At 40.8% G+C, this 18,132-nt stretch overlaps 1 protein-coding gene across 2 annotated transcripts in view; it reads right to left on the bottom strand.

Moving 5' to 3' along the window:
- Window positions 1-1,436: 1,436 nt before the first annotated feature.
- TSHR (thyroid stimulating hormone receptor) overlaps window positions 1,437-18,132 on the bottom strand; it is a 158,257-nt gene continuing 141,561 nt past the window's right edge. For both annotated transcript variants that reach the window (XM_042943978.1, XM_042943977.1), the window contains 2 exons: window positions 6,153-6,341; window positions 1,437-3,771 (listed from right to left, as the gene is read on the bottom strand). In XM_042943978.1, the coding sequence (XP_042799912.1) occupies window positions 2,358-3,771; window positions 6,153-6,341 (1,603 nt within the window). In that variant the 3' untranslated portion in view covers window positions 1,437-2,357. The remainder of the gene's footprint in view (window positions 3,772-6,152; window positions 6,342-18,132) is intronic.

Genomic DNA, 18,132 nt, shown 5'->3' with positions numbered 1-18,132 from the left:
TTAAGTTATTGGCAGTCAATAATTTGTTTTAATATGATTTAATTACCAAATTTTTCAACTTTTTTTTTCCTGTCTTGAGTTTTAACACATGTAATGGTAACCCTAAAAGAAGCTCAATTAGACAAAGCAATACTCTAGGATTCAGCACAATCATTTCAAAGGAAGAAAATTTATTTCATGTTGTGAATGAAAATTTTAGTAACAACTGTGTTGAAGTTTCTTTTCTAGGACTGTTTCCAAAATGTTATTTCAACTACTTGAGATAAAACTCACTATCAGGATGTGAGATTTCAAAATGTTACAGGTGAGAAACACATGCCAAAGCATCACACATCTGTTTAATTTCATTAGTTACAAGTGAACTGGTGGATAAGTCATGATTTCAGTGTGTAGAGTATTCCTATTAAGATTCTGAGGTTTCAGTGATGATAAGAAATGGGTATTGCTATAGGGAGATTCTAGGTGAGTCAGGGGGACCATCTCTGGGGCCCCACTCCACAGACTTACAACAACAAAAGCTTCAAATTCCTTGGTGTGGTTCATGAGCACTGAGAAGCAAATGCCATCTCTGCTGGGGATGTAATGAAGGGGCTGTCTTGACAGATAATCTGGAGAGTACATCTGTAGATAAAGATAGATCCTAACCATTTTAAGTAAGGGAGCACTGTTGGGGAACAGATTTTATGTCCAATGATCAACAGGCTGGAAAGAGCTAGCAGTTTCAGAAAGACAAACCTTCTCTTGATAGCTTTAGTGTCGCTTTACCTGAGTGCTTGACAGCTTTAGTACTATATTATGGGTTGGAAACAGGTAAGTAAAGAAACCAATCCCTGAAGACAAGTTAAATGTTTTCAAGTGAATCTGCACAGTGACATAGTAACTCCAAATAACCAAAATGTGCAAAACTACCTTTTATTCTATAATATGAATACTAACCTGTTTTGGCCTGATAATTGTAGCTGTGTGATCTAGTAATTAGATGAGTAATTCAGATCCAGCCCAACTGGGTCACTCCATAGAACTTTTGGTTCAGGTATCACAACCAAAAATGAACCAAGAAATTTCCTGTGTTGTACCTCTAGACTCCAAAGAGAAATAGACGGCAGCCCTACAAGATAGGAAAAACAGATTCTACTTTCTTAGTGCTTTTCTTTTTTCTTTGTCATGGAAACATGTTTTAAGGGAAAGGGATACACATAGAGATTTAAAACTGGAAGAGGCCATCAAGTTCCTTCACTTCTTTCTTTTTCTTTTTTTAAGTATATTTATTTTGAGAGAGAGAGCACATACACACACATACACACACACGTGCGCGCGCGCACACACACACACATATTGGGGGGAAGGGCAGAGAGAGGGAGAGACAGAATTCCAAGCAGGCTCTGAGTTGTCAGTGCAGAGCCCAGTGTGGGGCTTGAACTCAGGAACTGTGAGATCATGACCTGAGCCGAGATCAAAATGTTGGATGCTTAACCAACTGAGCCACAAGGTGCCCTAAGCTCCTTCATTTCTACAGACTTAGAGATGGCCCAGTGATTTGCACAAGGTCCAGCAGTTACCTCGCATCCAGCCTGCTTTGTTAATCAATGGGTGATTTAGTGTGCTCTGCTCATAATTCCCACTTGCTGCTGCTTAGAAATATTTCTAGAGTTCACGTCTTTTATGCTATGGGACTAGCCAAGAAGAACAATTCTTAGTTTGCTCAGCCACATAAAAACTGAAATTGCCAGTTTTTTTCTGGGCAACACATAACAGTTGGGTCACATCAGGTAGATTCTTGTGAAGAGATGATTAGTAGTTTCAGAGTCTGAAAAAACAAAGCTAAGCCTTTCCCCTCCTTCACCTCATAATAGCTGCTCCTGTATCCTGTTTGACTTTTCAGTTTTGAGGAATTCACATTCTCTTTGGTTGTATCAGGGAACGTGAAAATGGACCAAGCCAACATAAAGCTAATTTTATATTGTGGTCACCAGCTAAGTTAATAGCATTTGCCATTTGCTGAATCTTCAGTATGAAACGCTATCTAAAAGTGAGAAGCTCAGTGTTGACCTAGTTCAGTTGATATTTGTTGAGCATCTTACACAATGTTGTCACTGCAGTTAGCATCAAGCAAGTCTTCTAGAAAGTGTCATTTATTTTGATATCACCTGGGATTCAGACGTGCTGGTAGCTTCTCTTCCTTCTGGGAGATGATTAGGTTAATGCTACCTCTCTCCAGAGATGAAATTTTGCCCCATGAAACATCACCTGCACAAGGGTTAGGTCAGTCATCTTGTGTATGTAATGGGTTAGGAATACATGTTCAAGAAACCAGCCTTTTATAAGTCCCATACCACTGCGGTTAGTGTAGGGACAGCTTACACAACTGTTTGATTATACTCTTTCGAGATTTGGCTCTGCTTATTTGGGGTTAGATGGGAGTTTTCCAGCAGTTCATAGTCATCCTGCATGTTGGGGAGACTTTGCCTCATGTCCCGGGTAACCTTTTGGACCTGAATACCAGTGCTATTCTTTGGAGAAACCCTCTGGCCTCGGTATGCCTGAGCCTGGCGTTTACAGATGCCAAACTTGCTGAGCAGGATAAATACATCCCTCTGGAAGGCTTTTGTGAAAATAGCATAGAGAAATGGATTGGCACAGGAGTTAAGTGGATAGAAGAGAACTAGCAAGATTTTGGAGTTGGTAACAGTGATGAGAGGCTTGTTCATAAGTGCTGACAGAGCATAGAATGAGATTGGAGCCATGCACATGAAGTCAGTGAAGATCAACACAGCCATCCTTTTCGCAATTTTGGTGTCTTTGTCCCCGGGGTTGTACTGGGGATTTCGGACTGTGATGTAGATCTTCACGTAACAGGAGCAGACAATGATAAAGGCGACTATGTTGAGCAACAGAACAAGGATAATATATGCCAGGGCAAGAGGTGTCTCAGTGTCCATGGGCAGGCAGATGCTGACCTTGGCATAGCTGCTTATTCCCACCAAAGGGAGCAGGGCCAGCAGGAAGCAGCAAATCCAGCCCCCAATCATGATGGCATATGCGTGCCTGAGGCGCATCTTCCGGTCCAGGCGCATGGCGAAGGTAATGGCATACCAGCGCTCCAGAGTGATGACTGTCAGTGTATACACTGACAATTCACTGGCAAAGACAGTGAAGAAACCAGCCGCATTGCATCCAGGGCCCGTCTGCCAGTCAATGGCATGGTTGTAGTACTCAGAATGAGTGTAGAGGTCTACAGAGGCAATGAGGAGCAGATACATCCCCATGCAGAAATCTGCAAAGGCCAAGTTGCACATGAGAAAGCGTGGGACAGTCAGTTTGTAGTGGCTGGTAAGGAGGATGATCAAGACAAAGACATTGCCCAGGAGAGCCAGCAGACTAACAAACCACACCACAATTCTCAGGAACTTGTAGCCCATTATGTCTTCACAGGGGTTGAACTCATCTGACTTGGGAGTACACACCATGTCTTCATTGCCTCCACACACAGTGTAGTCATAATGGCTATCGAAGGCCTGTAGGGTCTCTTCTTGTGGGTTTTTAAGCTCCTGGCCAAAACCAAGGATCTCATCTTCTTGTTCTTCAAAGAAGACATAATAATGAGAGTTGCTGCGAGTATCCTGGAACTTAGAGTTGTCCTTGTATCCAGCATGGCTGTCACCTAGATACTCTTCATATTCCTGGTCGAAGGGACCATTCAAAGCATTCACAGATTTTCTCTGACGCAGGCTCCGAATACTGCTGTCATTACACATGAAGGACTCAAGGATTCTGTAAGGCAACAGAAAGAAGTCACTGCTTGCTGAAAACCCCTAATGGTCCCCACAGGACTTAGCAAAATATGCAGAATACTTACTGTGATCTACATGAGTCGACAAGATTCTACATAATCTAGTCAGGCTTGTTTCTCCTACATTACTTCCTATTACCCACCCTACCCCTTCCCCTGCTGTACTCCAGTGACATTGGCCCTTATTTCTCATCTGCACCCCGTTCAAGAACAATAATGAGTAAAAAAGCATGGATGGTAGAGTCAGTCTGCGTAGGTTAGGATTTGGTTCTACCATTTACTAGCTGTTCACCTTGGGCAGGCCTATGAGGCTTGGCTTTTCCCATTTTTATTTATTTATTAAAAAAATTTTTTTTAACATTTATTTATTATTGAAAAACAGAGACAGTCAGAGCGTGAGCAGGGGAGGGGCAGAGAGAGAGGGAGGCACAGAATCCGAAGCAGGCTCCAGGCTCTGAGCTGTCAGCACAGAGCCCGACGTGGGGCTCGAACTCAGAAACCACAAGATCATGAACTGAGCTGAAGTTGGACGCTTAATTGACTGAGCCACACAGGTGCCCCTGGCTTATCCCATTTTTAAAGTGGAAGGAGTATCTATTTCATATAGGGTCGTTAAAGGATCAGATGAGTATATTTTTTAAAACTCTTACAAAGAGCACCTGGAACACTGATATGCCATGTATGTGTTGGTTATTATTATTACTATTCAGAGCTTTTGAACTCCATGTTCCCTTTGCCTGAAAAACGCATAGCTGCTTCTACTCATTATTCAGTTTTAAATTCAAATGTTCCTTTCTCAGTGAGGCCTTCCCTGATCTCCTTAAATAAACTGTCCTACTTTGTGTTTATTTCTTTTGTAGTAGTATCTGACATCTTCTTACTTTCTTGTTTATTTTCTGACTTCCCCCACTAGACTGAAAACAAAATGCGAGAGGGCTTTTGCCTGACCTATTCATTGCTATGGGATTGGACAGTGCCAAGCACGTGCTAGGTGCTTAATAAATACTTATCAAACAAATGAATAAATGGACATGATCATGCAGGCAGGCTCATGGAAGTGAGATTTAGTTTTTCACTAGCCTGCCATACTGACATCAAAAGGGATTCTTTAATTTGTTTCAGCTGCAGAAGCAGATGTTAATTCATCTATTGGGCTCTGGTTAAAATGCCTAAAGGACTGCCTATTGCAGCTTGTTTGGAGGTTAACGAGAAAACTGGACCCTGCCCTTGAGGTATGCTCTAGCCTCCCGCCCATCCCTGGTGCTTTCCTACCCCGAGACCGCACAGCCTCAGTATCAAGCCTGCTCTCACCACCCCATACCTGACTTCTGGCTTTCTGCAGGCATTAGGCCATACTGGCCTTCTCTGCACAGCTGTTCAACTTTCCCCTTTGCTTCTGCCCCCACAACTAGATCCCATTTTATTTCTTTTTAAAAAAATATTTATTTATTTTTGAGAGAGAGAGAGAGAGAGAGCACGAGCAGGGGAGGAACACACACACACACACACACACACACACACAGAATCTGAAGCAGGCTCCAGTCTCTGAGCTGTCAGCACAGAGCCTGACACAAGACTTGAACTCATGAACCCGTGAGATCATGACCTGAGCCGAAGTCAGACGCTCAACCAAATGAGCCACCCAGGCACCCTAGATCCCGTTTTATTTCTGACTGCAAATATGAGTCAGAAAGTCAGCCGGTAGATATTATATAGAAACTGAGCAGAAGTGAGTAAATGATAAATGAAGGTGGTGTTAGGACACAAGAGGGGAAATAATGCAGAGTAAAAATGTAAGTGAAGAAAAGATTCAGACAAAGCACAGAGAGAAGAGGCCATTCCTCCTTTGCAGCTCGTAAGCAGCCTGATAATAAAATAATACATACCATAGCTAATGTTTTTTGAGAATTTAAAATATTCCAGGTAATTGTGATAGGTGTTTTCTATTCAGTTTCTCATTTACTCTTCTCAAACCCTCTGTGAATAGTAACATTACCATCTCCACAGAGGTTCAGGGAGGTTGAGTAAGCAAGCTGGAATAACACAACTAGAAAGTGGCCGAGCAAGGGTACAAAGCCAGTTGACTAGGAATCATGTAGTATGATCTCTACAAGATTCTATATGATCCCCCCCCCCCCCCCCCCCCCGCCCACCTCTCTCCTGTGATCCGGTGACACTGGTCTTATTTCACATTTGCAGTCACTTTGAGTCTGCAGTCATTGTGTCCCACGGATTTCATGATACTCATGGATGCTTCCATTCTTTCTACCTGGCTCTCAAACCACAGACCTTTCCCAAACCCAGAAATTAATTCAACTTGCACTGAAACCTTTTGTTGCTTTTTCCAGACACCTGTATTTACCCTCTGATTTTCTTCTGATTCTTAAAAGCACAGCAGTGGCTTGGATAAGAAAGGTCAGCCCGTGTGAGGTGAAGGAAACTCAAGGTAAGTGGAAGTTTCTTTAGAGTCCAAGTGTTTCTTGCTATCAATTCCTTCAGGTGCTCCAGGCCTTTGGATGGCAGGGCAGTGACACTGGTGTAAGAGACGTCCCTAGGGAGGACAGAACAGAGTAGTTCAGAGAGGCGGTGAGCAGCCAGAACCTTCTACTTCTTGGCTAGAAAGTCAGGCAGGCCTGAGATTAACAGGGGTGTGTTCTCTTCTGCTGTTGAATATAAACTCAGTTCTTTAGATACTGCCACCGGCTGAAAGAGGAATATTTGGTTTCTAAGTTGATATGTTACAAAGGACTCCCCATTTTTATCACTTGGAATTCCAGTATGCATCGATACAGATAATAGCTTCACAGACATTTTCTTTTATTCATTGCAATACATGCAAACTCTTGGAATCTGAGATGGATATCAATTTTATTCCAGAAATTACAACATATAACTACTAAAGTGTCTCACAACATAAGAGAAATATATTTGAATGGATTTAAAGGGGCCTGAATTGCTCTCAGTCTCTATGGGGTCTAGGGTTTGGGGATTAATAAGCTGTTCACTGATATGGGCCAACACTAGTGTTATGAAAATCTTCTCCTAATGATGCAGAGCTTGGGAGTTATATAGTGAATTTCTGACTCCGAACAACCTCCTTACGCTTCCTTTAGGAGGCTGTCAACATATTTCCTGTAAAGAAAACTCCAGTATTTACATTAGTAATCAAGTCACCTCTGAAAATAATGAGGAAGGTGGTGAGGCTGGAAGCAACATAGACACTAGTGTTAGTTACTCAAGTAGAAGTAATTCCCATTGTAGTGTAGCATTTCCTGTTCTTTTCTCAGTCCCAGACAGTCCAGGTTATATATCCTGCTCCATCATTTTGTCTTGCTTGCATTGAATAATAGCTTGAATAAAACCATGAACATTTAACCTAATATCTCTCATTTTATATTTTATCAATTAAAATAGTCACTGAATAGTGTTAGATTTTACATGATTTTTACATGATTTTTTATTATGATTTTTTAAATAATTACACTTAAAATGTTTAATATAGTTAGTAGTACTGATTAGCAAGTGAATTCCAATATCTACAGCTTCTTCCTCCATGTCGTTGCCATTGTACTTAGCTGGGATTTACATTCTCTGGGTTCAAGGCTGCTAGAACATGCTAGTCATTTTTTACAAACACGAAGCTCTCACATTAAGTCCGTTCTTACTACAGAGCTGTAATTCTCAGGGAAGGGTGCCACATTTGCTATTCTGTGTTGTATGTACTTTAAAAATTCTATAATTCAGCATTTCTCAAACTTGCCTGGTGGTAAGAATTACCCTTGGCACTCATTACTGTATGATCCCAGCTAATTTTGAAAACTAAGCAAGTATGTGTGGGAAACTGGCATAAATGAACCACTTTGCAGTTAATGAGTGAGTTGAGGGATTTTGGAGCCAACCATAAGGGGAAATGTGAAGTAAGTGAAGCTAGACGTTACTCTTCTGCCTCATCTGTCCTGTTGATGCTGTATTTTCCCTTTTAGACATGCTGTCTTCAAGGTGTTGCTATCTTCCTGCCTTCGGTTTTCTGAAAGCAACTTGTGTGTCTCTTTATGCAGTGATGCAGTCATGTCAGTGAAACAAGAGAGCATCTCTTGGCTCATTTTCCCTGCTTTGCTATCTGTTGGATACACTGATTGCGTGTGTTCATCTGAAAGAGCTTATCCTTCCAAGTACTGCGTTTGCATTTTAATAGCTTTTCTTGAGAAAATACTTTAGGAACCATCCCAATTACTGAATGGCAAAACACCCCAAAACTAAGTGGCATCAAACAACAGTCTTTTTATTGTTAGCATAGTTTTGTGGGTCAGAAATTTGAACAGGGTGTGGCAGGGGTGGCTTATCTCTGCTCTATGATGTCTGGGGCTCAGCTAGGAAGACTTGCCAGGGCAAGTCAGTGATGGGGGCTGGTATTATATGCAGACTCCTTCACTTACATGCCTGGGCCAGGGCTGAGACGACTCAAAGCTCAGCTCAAATGGACTGTTAAGATGGCTTCTCCATTGGGCTTGGGCTTCTCACATCAGGGCAGTCAGGTTCTGAGAGGGAGCATTTTGAAAGGAAGCATCTGGGGTGTCCCAAGAGAACTAGTAGATTGAAAGGTGGGGAACATAGAACCATCTCACAATTGGAGGAGTGTCAAAGAATTTGGGCCTCAGTTAAAAAACAAACAAACAAACAAACAAACAAACAAACTGCTATAGTAATCCATGTGGTGAGGATAGTATGAAGGCAGATATTTGGTGAAAACTACCAATTCGCCATTCTGTAAATCAGTGTTTCTTGTCCAGACACCAGCATGGACCAGCATCAGAATTACATGCAATACAGACTCCTGAGCCATACCCCAAACCAACAGGAGGAATCTGCATTACTTAAGATGCTCTCTAGGTAATTTAGAATCTCACATCAATTCTCAGAACATTTTTATGAAGCAGATGGAAATTAAATCGAAGACAAAGAAATGAGGCATGTTATATCCAAAGAGACTCAGCAAACAAGGGTAACTATAATTTGGATCTAAAGTTCAGGTTCAGTGCTCCAGGAACTCTTCTCTACTCCTTATCATCAGTCAGGTCTCTGGAGTCTTTGAATATATGTCCAGGCGCAGTAACCCTCCAGGGACTCATTAGGAATCTGTTGGGGAGAAACTGATTCCATGCTGTGTCTGAGTGTCTGCAACCCAAGCATATCTCAGATGGCCACCAATTGGGTCTCAGAGGGGCTGAATTGGGAGGGTGCTTGGACATGCATGGAGAAAAGCAGGTGTTGGGAAATGTGTAAAACTTATGATAGAAACATCTGTAACATAATGGGTACTTGGCATATAGTAGGTGTTCAATAAATGTCAATTCCCTTCTTGCCCAATTTGGAGTTTATCTTGAGTCAGAAGCAAGGAACCCAGAAAATAGAGCTCCAGGCCAGATCTTGACTTACATATCCAACTGCTTATTTGACATCTCATCCTGGATGCCTCATAGGCAACTCCAATTTAACAGGTCCATCCTACACTTAGCTTTTGATTCCCCATCCCCACCCAAATGTACTCTTTTCCATTAAATCTAGCAGAACAAAACAAAACAAACATCCAAAAAACTTTTGAATCCATGTATTTCCATCTCCAGTTTAAACTCTCTAGTCTAAGCTAATGCCATCTGTTGGTACAATAGCTTTCTTGTCTACCCTTCCTCCCTTCCAGTCCATCCTTCACATAGCAGCCAAAGTAGTCATCACATATGGGTTGAGTCATAACATATGGGTTGAATAACCTTTCAGTGACTTCCCAATGTACCATGAATAACATTTACTCTTCCTGCCATGCTCTTTAATGTCCTACAGATCTGGCCTATGCACTCATCTCAGGCACCTAAGGCCCCTTACAGCCCAAATTAGAATCTATTGGGACCATCTGACTCCCTGCTGTCACGAGCCACTTGATGAAGCTCTAACTATCCATTAGGCCTACTGTTACCTAAAGTGCTCCTGAGCTGCTGCCCTTTCCTGATGTAGGTCGCTCCACTCATGCTACTTTGTTACTTTATAGAGTCAAGCAAGAGGAGTGACTGCTTTTTCTCGTTATTGGGGATTTAACCCCTCTTGCAGAGAGCTACAGTTTTAATCAGATATAATCTGGCTGCTATCAGAAAGGAAGGTAGTTCCTTTATACTTGAACACGGTTGTAACACTGACTCTCCACTCAAAGAATTCCTGATTCTTCCCTTCAAGCCTACTGGTGTTTATTTCCTATTTTCTGTCTACCATCTTGTGGGGCTTGTGTTCTCATGGAGTCTCTTTTGCTCTTGCCCTACATTTATGCCATGAGTGTCTATACTAAGATACAATTGAGCTATACCCCTCATCAGAGGATAGCTCAGTTGTTTATAAGTCTTTAGCCATTTACAGTCTCCTGGTTCTCATTGCAACCACCTTAGTTTAGATCTGAATTACATTTCACCTGAGGTGTGCAAAAACTTTCTGCCTGGTCTTAGAAACCTTCTACTAATCCCACTTTCAGACTTAAAGACAGAATGTTCTTTCTGAAACTTGGATCTCAACGTATTGCTTTCCAGCTTGAAGCCATGGTTCCTCCAAAGTCTATACAATTCTAGCTTCTTAGAAGAGTGCTCCTTGTCCCCAGTGGAAATTTCTTCCTAAATCCTGTGTGTGTTCTTGATTTTTTCCCTTTCATTGGAGGAAATGTTTGAGTAATTTCTTAGAAAGGCTATATATGAAAGAGATATTTTCTGCATTCTTGCATGTCTGAAAATGACTTTTTTTTCCCCCTATCCTTATATTCAGTTGATACTTCACCTGGCTGTAAAATTTCAGGTTGTAAATAGTTTTTCTTCAGAATTCTGAAGGCTTTACTGTACTGAATTCTATCACTCATTGTTGCTTTTGGTAAGAAAGATGAGATTTAGTTTCTTATTCTTTGGTCATTGACTGGTTTTTACTCTCTGGTAGCTTTTATGGCTGTCTCTCTCTCTCTTTAATTTCCAGTTTTACTGAGATATAATTGATGTATAACATATGTAAGTTTAAGGTATACAACATGATGATCTGATACATGTATATTTTGTGAAATGATTATATGGCACTCTCTTTGTTCCCAGTGTGAGATTTCATGAAGGTAACCCTTGATATGGATCTTTTTGCACTTATTGTGCTGGCCACTGAGGGTGGGGGTGGAGCCTTCAATCTGGAGGGCTATGTTCTTCAGCTTTAGGACAATTTTTGGTATTGTTTCCAGGATAACTTACTCCTCGTATTTTCTTTGTTCCCTCTCTGTAATTCCTAGGAAGTGAAAAAGGAACTTCCTATATTCATCAGACTTATTCCCATTTTTTCTTGTAATTTCTCCTATTATTTTTTATTGAATCTAATGGTAGAATTCTTTGACCATATCATCCATCTCTTCTTTTTTTTTTTTTTTAATTTTTTTTTTTTTTAACGTTTATTTATTTTTGAGACAGAGAGAGACAGAGCATGAACGGGGGAGGGTCAGAGAGAGGGAGACACAGAATCAGAAGCAGGCTCCAGGCTCTGAGCCATCAGCCCAGAGCCCGACGTGGGGCTCGAACTCACGGACGGTGAGATCGTGACCTGAGCTGAAGTCGGATGTTTAACCAACTGAGCCACCCAGGCGCCCCTCATCCATCTCTTCTACTTAATTTAAAGAATTAATTAAAAAATTTTGTTTCCAGGGGCGTTTGGGTGGCTCAGTCAGTTAAGTGTTGGACTCTTGATTTCAGCTCAGGTCATGATCTCACAGTTCATGAGTTCAATCCCCACATTAGGCTCTGTGCTAACAGTGAGGAGCCTGCTTGGGATTCTATCTCTCTCTACTCTTTTCCTGTTCACATTTGTTCTCTCTCTCTCTCTCTTTCTCAAAATAAATAAATAAAACTTAAACTTTTGTTTCCAGCTTTATTGAGGTATAATTGACAAATAAAAATTGTATAGAGTTATGGTGTATAATGTGGTGTTTTGATATATGTGTACATTTTGAAATAATTACAATTCAACCAATTAACATATCCATCACCTCACACAGTTTTTTTTTAATGGGGAGAACATTTAAGATCTACTCTCTTAGTAAATTTCAAGTATACAAAATGGTATTATCAAGTGTAGTCACTCTGGTGTACATCAGGTCCTCAGACCTTAATACATCCTGCATAACTGAAACTTTGTACCCTTTGACCAATATCTCCCTATTTCCCCATCCTTCAATCCCTGGCAACCACCAATCTACTCTCTTACTATGAGTTCAACTTTTTTAGGTTCCACATATACATGAGATCATGCAGGATTTGTCTTCCTGTGCCTGGCTTTGAATTTTTAGTTTTAGTTTGATGAAAGCTGGGACTCTGCCTATTCTGTTCATTGCTGTATTTTTGGCACTTAGACTGGTGCTTGAAAGACAGAAAGTTGTGACTACATATTTGTCAAATAGAAAGATACATTTTAAGAAGAGCTTTCATGTTTTCCTTTTTTATAGTGTATTTGAGGAAGCACACTATGTTTAGAATGTTTAGAAGAATGGCTTTTAAATTCAGACTATCTGGATTTGAATCCTGGCTTCTATACTTACTACCAGTCACTTAACCTTTTTGTGCCTTAGTTTTTTTATGTCGGGTTTGTTGAACAATAGCTGACAGTGTGTTCTCAATAAATATCTATTATCATTATTGTCACCTTGCAATGAGACATGTCTTCTCAGATTTATCTCAGGTCACTAATGGTTGCTTTGTTGAAAGTTCTCTCCTGTTCTCTTCAATGTGTTTGGCTCCTCCAGGCTTATTTCCACCCCACTTGTTTATCTTGGTTTTGATCTTTCAAGTCACAAACGTTCTTTGGCCGGTGATCCTAGGTTGCATGCTCATGCTTAAAAACAAGGCGCTGAAAATCTAATTGGGAGCTTATCTACTGGCGAGAGTCTGCTTTAGGACAATTGTGTGGCATATATGCTGTCGTATCCTAAAAATGCCAGAATATGGAGGCTTTTTGTTTGTTTGTTTTAGAATTTGTCAACTTCTTCAGAAAAGAGACTTCACATTTCTAGCCTAGAGGGAAGGTACTCTTGGCTGCTGGCATTTTACATGAATAGGGCGGTGGGTTAACATTTCCAGATGCAGACCTTCAATAAATCCTTCTGTTTATAGCCCCACGTTTCACTCTGTCACTTGCCACCCCCATCACCTCCAAATCCCACACCCTTCAGAGGTTCTGCAAGGCAAGGCAGCTGCCTCCTCAGGTGTGCTTCCTCTGAGTACTCATTTTTGTCTCCTTCTCTTCTGCCTTTTCTCATTCAGAATTCTGTAGCTCACCAGACCACCCACGCACTCTCATCTGTCCTCTCCGTCCTTGTGGATTTATGTATATCAAAATGCCATTCCTATCATTTTAGGGGCCTCTCAAGAGGGAGAGGAAATAAAAGCTTAGGTTGAATTTATCACCTTAACTCTTAGTCATTACTCCATTTAATATGTAGATCTGTGCAAGAGCTTAGAACAGATACTTGTTGAGTGTTGAGTCAGCCAGACAACTAGACAACTAGGCAGATTCCCATGTCTGGTGTTGATGGAGAGAATGAGCCTCAGTCTGACAAAATCCCCAAACTCAACAAGGCAGGGATCATTTTAACTTCTTTGAAGCTGTATCTTTCCTCATTCACCTAATTTTTTATTTGACCACTTTGAATCCAGGATTTACTAACAGTGTACCTTCTTTCCTAAAATAAAACTTGCAAAACGTAGCAAGATTTAAACATTTTGTTTTTGGAGTGAGAGAATATGGAGAGCAGCTATCAGCACTAAAGGGGCCCAAAATGATTTGTGAGTGTAGCCAAATGGATGGAGACCTACAGGCTGGAGGGCTGCCCTCTCTCTTAGTGACTTTGGCACTTTCCACAAAGAGCTCATTAAGTGTTGGGTACCAAGCTTCCTGAGAATTTGTCTCTAGCAAGTATTTACTCACAAAACAGTGCAGTGGAGCTAAGCCTGGCAGACAGTAGGAAATCTGATTGTCTAGGTCATGGGAACCACCTCGAGTTATGTGTCTAATGAAAGTAACAGGACATGAATTTGGAAAGAGTGAGACCTGCAGGGTTACATACAGGGCAAGAATATCATGGAATTTTAATGATGCCAGGAAAAAAAAAGACCCAATTGATATTCGGTGTCATCAGAAGAACAAATTTCTCCTCAAGCAATTATGTATTCTAACATCCCCAAACATGGAAATAATTTCCATTTTTGTGATATGCATTGTCATTATTATTTAAGATGAACCTTTGATGAATTCAATTGTAAATGAAAAAATTTTTTTAGTGTTTATTTAATTTCAAGAGAGAGACAGAGTGCCAGCTGGGGAGGGGCAGAGAGAGAAGGAGACACAGAATCCAAAGCAGGCTCCAGGCTCCAAGCTGTCAGCACAGCTGACATGGGGCTCCAACCCACCAACTGTGAGATCACGACCTGAAACGAAGTCGGATGTTTAACCGACTGAGCCATCCAGGCGCCCCCAGTTGTAAATTAAATAAGCACTAATTAGCCTGCCAGTGTTTCCGCAGCAATTTCAAGTCTCTTTAATGTTTGCTTGTAATAAATGTGGGCTTTTCCTAAAGGTCAATAGGTGGAAGCTGACCCATTAAAAATGTATAGTCACATCTGCAAATTGGTAGATGAAATGCATCTAAAACAGAAAGAAGATTAATTTACCATTTAAAAGGCAGTTTAATTTATTAATACTGACTCAGAAAGGGCTTAAAAGCTTAAGGGCTTAAAAGCTATATGTTCAAGAGCGAGCCTGATTGATTATGAGCATTTTAAAACATGATATGCATTTATTCAACAAATATTTATTGATTGCTTTTTATGTATTGATCTATGATACAAGCAGCTAGGGCTCTAGCAGTAAAGTAAATGGGAAGAAATTCTTGTTCCTCTCATGCTTATATTCTAGTGGAGAGAGAGGGACAATTAAAAAAAATAAGTAAAACACAGAGTATATTTGGGGCACCTGGGTGGCTCAGTTGGTTGAGCATCTGACTTCAGCTCAGGTCATGATCTCATGGCTTGTGAGTTTGAGCCCTGCCTCAGGCTCTGTGCTGACAGCTCAGAGCCTGGAGCCTGCTTCAGATTCTGTGTCTCCCTCTCTCTCTGCCCCTCTTCTGCTCATGCTCTGTCTCTCTCTTTCTCTCAAAAAAATAAATAAGCATTAAAAAAAACACAGTATATTTGATAATTAGTACTATGGGAAAGAGGAAGACAGGGAAGAGGAAAGGAAGAGCTTAAGAAAGGGGTCACAATTGGGGAGGGTGTCAGGGAAGGCCTCATGGAAGAGATAGTTGAGCAGAGGTCCGATGGAGGTAAGGGAGAGAAACATGTTGATGTCTGAGGCAAGAACAGTGCAGGCTGGGAGACCAGATAGTGTCATAGGCCCTGCTATGTTTGAGGAAGCAAGGAGGCCAGTGTGGCTGGAGCTGAAACAGTGGGGGAGTCGAAAATGTGGGTGAAATCAGAGAGGTAACGGGGAGCTAGATCATATTCCTACGAGGCTGTAGGCCATCAGAAGGACTTTGTCTTCTATCAGAGTGAGATCAGAAGTCTTCAGAGGAATGGTATAACCTGACCAAGCATTTCAAAGGACGAATCTGGGTACTGCTTTGAAAGTAAACCAAAGAGAGCAAAGGGTAGAAACAAGAAGACCAAGGTTCAAGGAAGGTGCCTTGGACCAGAGTGGTAGCACTGGAACTGCTGAGAATGGTTGGAGTTTCTACAGATTGAAAAGATAGAGCCAATGGAACTTTCCCATGCATTGGATATGGGTGGGAAAGAGGGGAGTCAAGAACGACTCTGAGAGGGGTGCCTGGGTGGCTCAGTGGGCTAAGCATCTGACTTAGGTTCAGGTCATGATCTTGTGGTTCGTGAGTTTGAGCCTTACCTCAGGCTCTTACATCCAGGCACTCGGAGCCTGGAGCCTGCTTCAGATTCTGTGTCTCCCTCTCTCTGTCTGCCCATCCCCCCTCATGCTCTATCTCTGTCTCTCTCAAAAATAAGTAAACATTAAAGAAAATTTAAATAAAAGGTTAAAAAAAGAATGATTCTGAGATTTATGGTCTGCAACTAAAACATAGACTTTCCATTTCCTGAAATGGGGAAGTGAGGAAGGTATGGAGGGAAAGATCACGGGTTCAGTTTTGGACAGGTTGAGTTTGAGATGCCTATTAGACATCCAGATGGTGATAGTGATAAGCATGCAGGAGAAACATACAGGAAGGAAGTGCAATGTGTGCAGCTTGCAAATTTAAATAGGGTGTTCAGGGAAGACCTTGATGAGAAGATTACATTTAAGCAAAAATTGAAGGAGGCGAAGGAGCAAGTCCCATGGATACCTGGGGGAAAAGCCATCTATGTAGAGAAGACAGTTAGTGCACAACCCCTAGGTGGCAACATGTTGGAGGGGGATGTGTTCAGTGTGGCTGGTGTGGAGTGTTGAGTAGGAAAGAAGTAGGAGATGGAATCAGAGAACAGATCATGGATAGGGAGCTGTTTCAGCAAAGTCTTTGCTATTTGTAAGGACTGGAGCATTTTAAGCAGAAATTGAAGAAAATGATCTAGGAAAGTTGGAGAATTACAACAGGTGCAAGAACAATCATATGTGAAAGGGGCTCACTTTGTGCCCCTTTGTGCCCCTAGGAAGAGACGGTGTTTCTGGGTTAGTTAGTGCTGGTTTGCATTCTAGCACCATCGCTTATGGCCAAATGACCTTGGGGACTTACCTATTATCTCTGCACCTCAGTTTCTCTTTGTTAAATAGGGATAATAACACCTGCCACTGAATAGTTAAAAAGGGTAAAGGTGATATACTATCTGTAAAGAACAGAGAACACAGCTGAAGCTCAAAAATATAATTGCTTTGTAACTCAGAAATCACTGTTAACCTTTCCTCTATCTCTCAAGTTTGTACAATTATATTTCTTTTAAGCCTTTTGCTTCTGTGACCTATGAAATCCCATGGAACTTACCATATAAGCATAATGGATCCTTCAAAGACAAACTACCCATATACTATAAGTCAGTATGGTCAGCTCTCCACCACACAATGACAAGAGGAAATGATGGCAATTTATTGCCAATATTCAGATACTGAAATAAAAACCTATCCTTTTCCTTAGTGTTGAATCCTCTCCCTCTCCTCCCCAAAACACATACGAAGTGACCATCACCACAGTGGTGGCTAAAGGACCTCAATGCTACTGGTGAGACGTGAAAAGTCCACTTTCTTTTAAGGTGTTTATTTCCTTTAGACTCAGAAACAGAACATAATTAACAAAATGGATTTCAGTGACTTGGCAGAAATAGTGTGTCAGAATGATAACCCTTAACTACCTTATTTCCTGTCGCAAGAGTAAAAATCTCAGAAGAGTCAAAGAATTTAGCATTCATCTATACTTACTTGGGAAGAACTGAGTGCCTAATTGTGCACACCAAAAACTGTTTCATGTGTTTATGTTTGTGGGTTATTTGTTGAAAATTTTAATCCTAGGTTAATTTATCCCTCCTATCAGTAAGTCTGTTGTCAGCATCTTCTAGTTAATTGTAAAATCATGAGTAAAACGTGCTATAGAATAATGATTTTTGCCTTGTCTATTTGGCTCTATGCAATCTTTTTTTCACCACATGACTAATTGAGACTTTATGTGGGTGAAATCACCAAAAACTCTGAGAGGAGTAGTGTTGGAGGGGTCAGAATCCTCTGGGATCGATAGGATGAAATAAAATAATTTATACAAAATATTTAGCAGACAGCCTAGTAGGCGCTTACTTAAAGGTAGATTGTTTATACTTAAAATTGCAAAGAAGATGTGCTCTGACTTACTTTCTGTTCTAAGATTTGTTACTGTTGAGGACTCCTGACTAAAGAGCAGTGATTAGTTAATAAAACTGTTCAGAATTTATATGTTTTAGAACATTTTGCAAGCATTGTTTTCCTAGAATTCAGACTCAGCAAATATTCTTTTATGTTCTATCAGTTTTGATGAAAGTAAAAAGCCCTTACTTAAAGAACTAATTTTAGCAAAACCATGTTACAAGAAACAGTTAATGGGTTTGTGAATTATTCATTTTTATAGGTGAAAGGTCATCCCAGTTTACTGTCCATATTGGCATAGATATGAGAACATTTATTCAGACTGAATACCCTGGTGGAAAATGCATGATCATTTGAGGCCACTGCTCCAGGACCCTGGCTCTTGGTGCTTTGGAGAACTTCTCTTTCAGTTAAAGTAAAAAACTTTTGAGGATGATAGTAGTTGAAATTTTAGTCAGTTGAAGAAA

This window comes from Panthera leo, chromosome B3 (genome assembly GCF_018350215.1).
Source record: "Panthera leo isolate Ple1 chromosome B3, P.leo_Ple1_pat1.1, whole genome shotgun sequence".
Classification (NCBI taxonomy): Eukaryota; Metazoa; Chordata; class Mammalia; order Carnivora; family Felidae; genus Panthera; species Panthera leo.
This window is presented reverse-complemented; position numbering and strand designations above follow the sequence as displayed.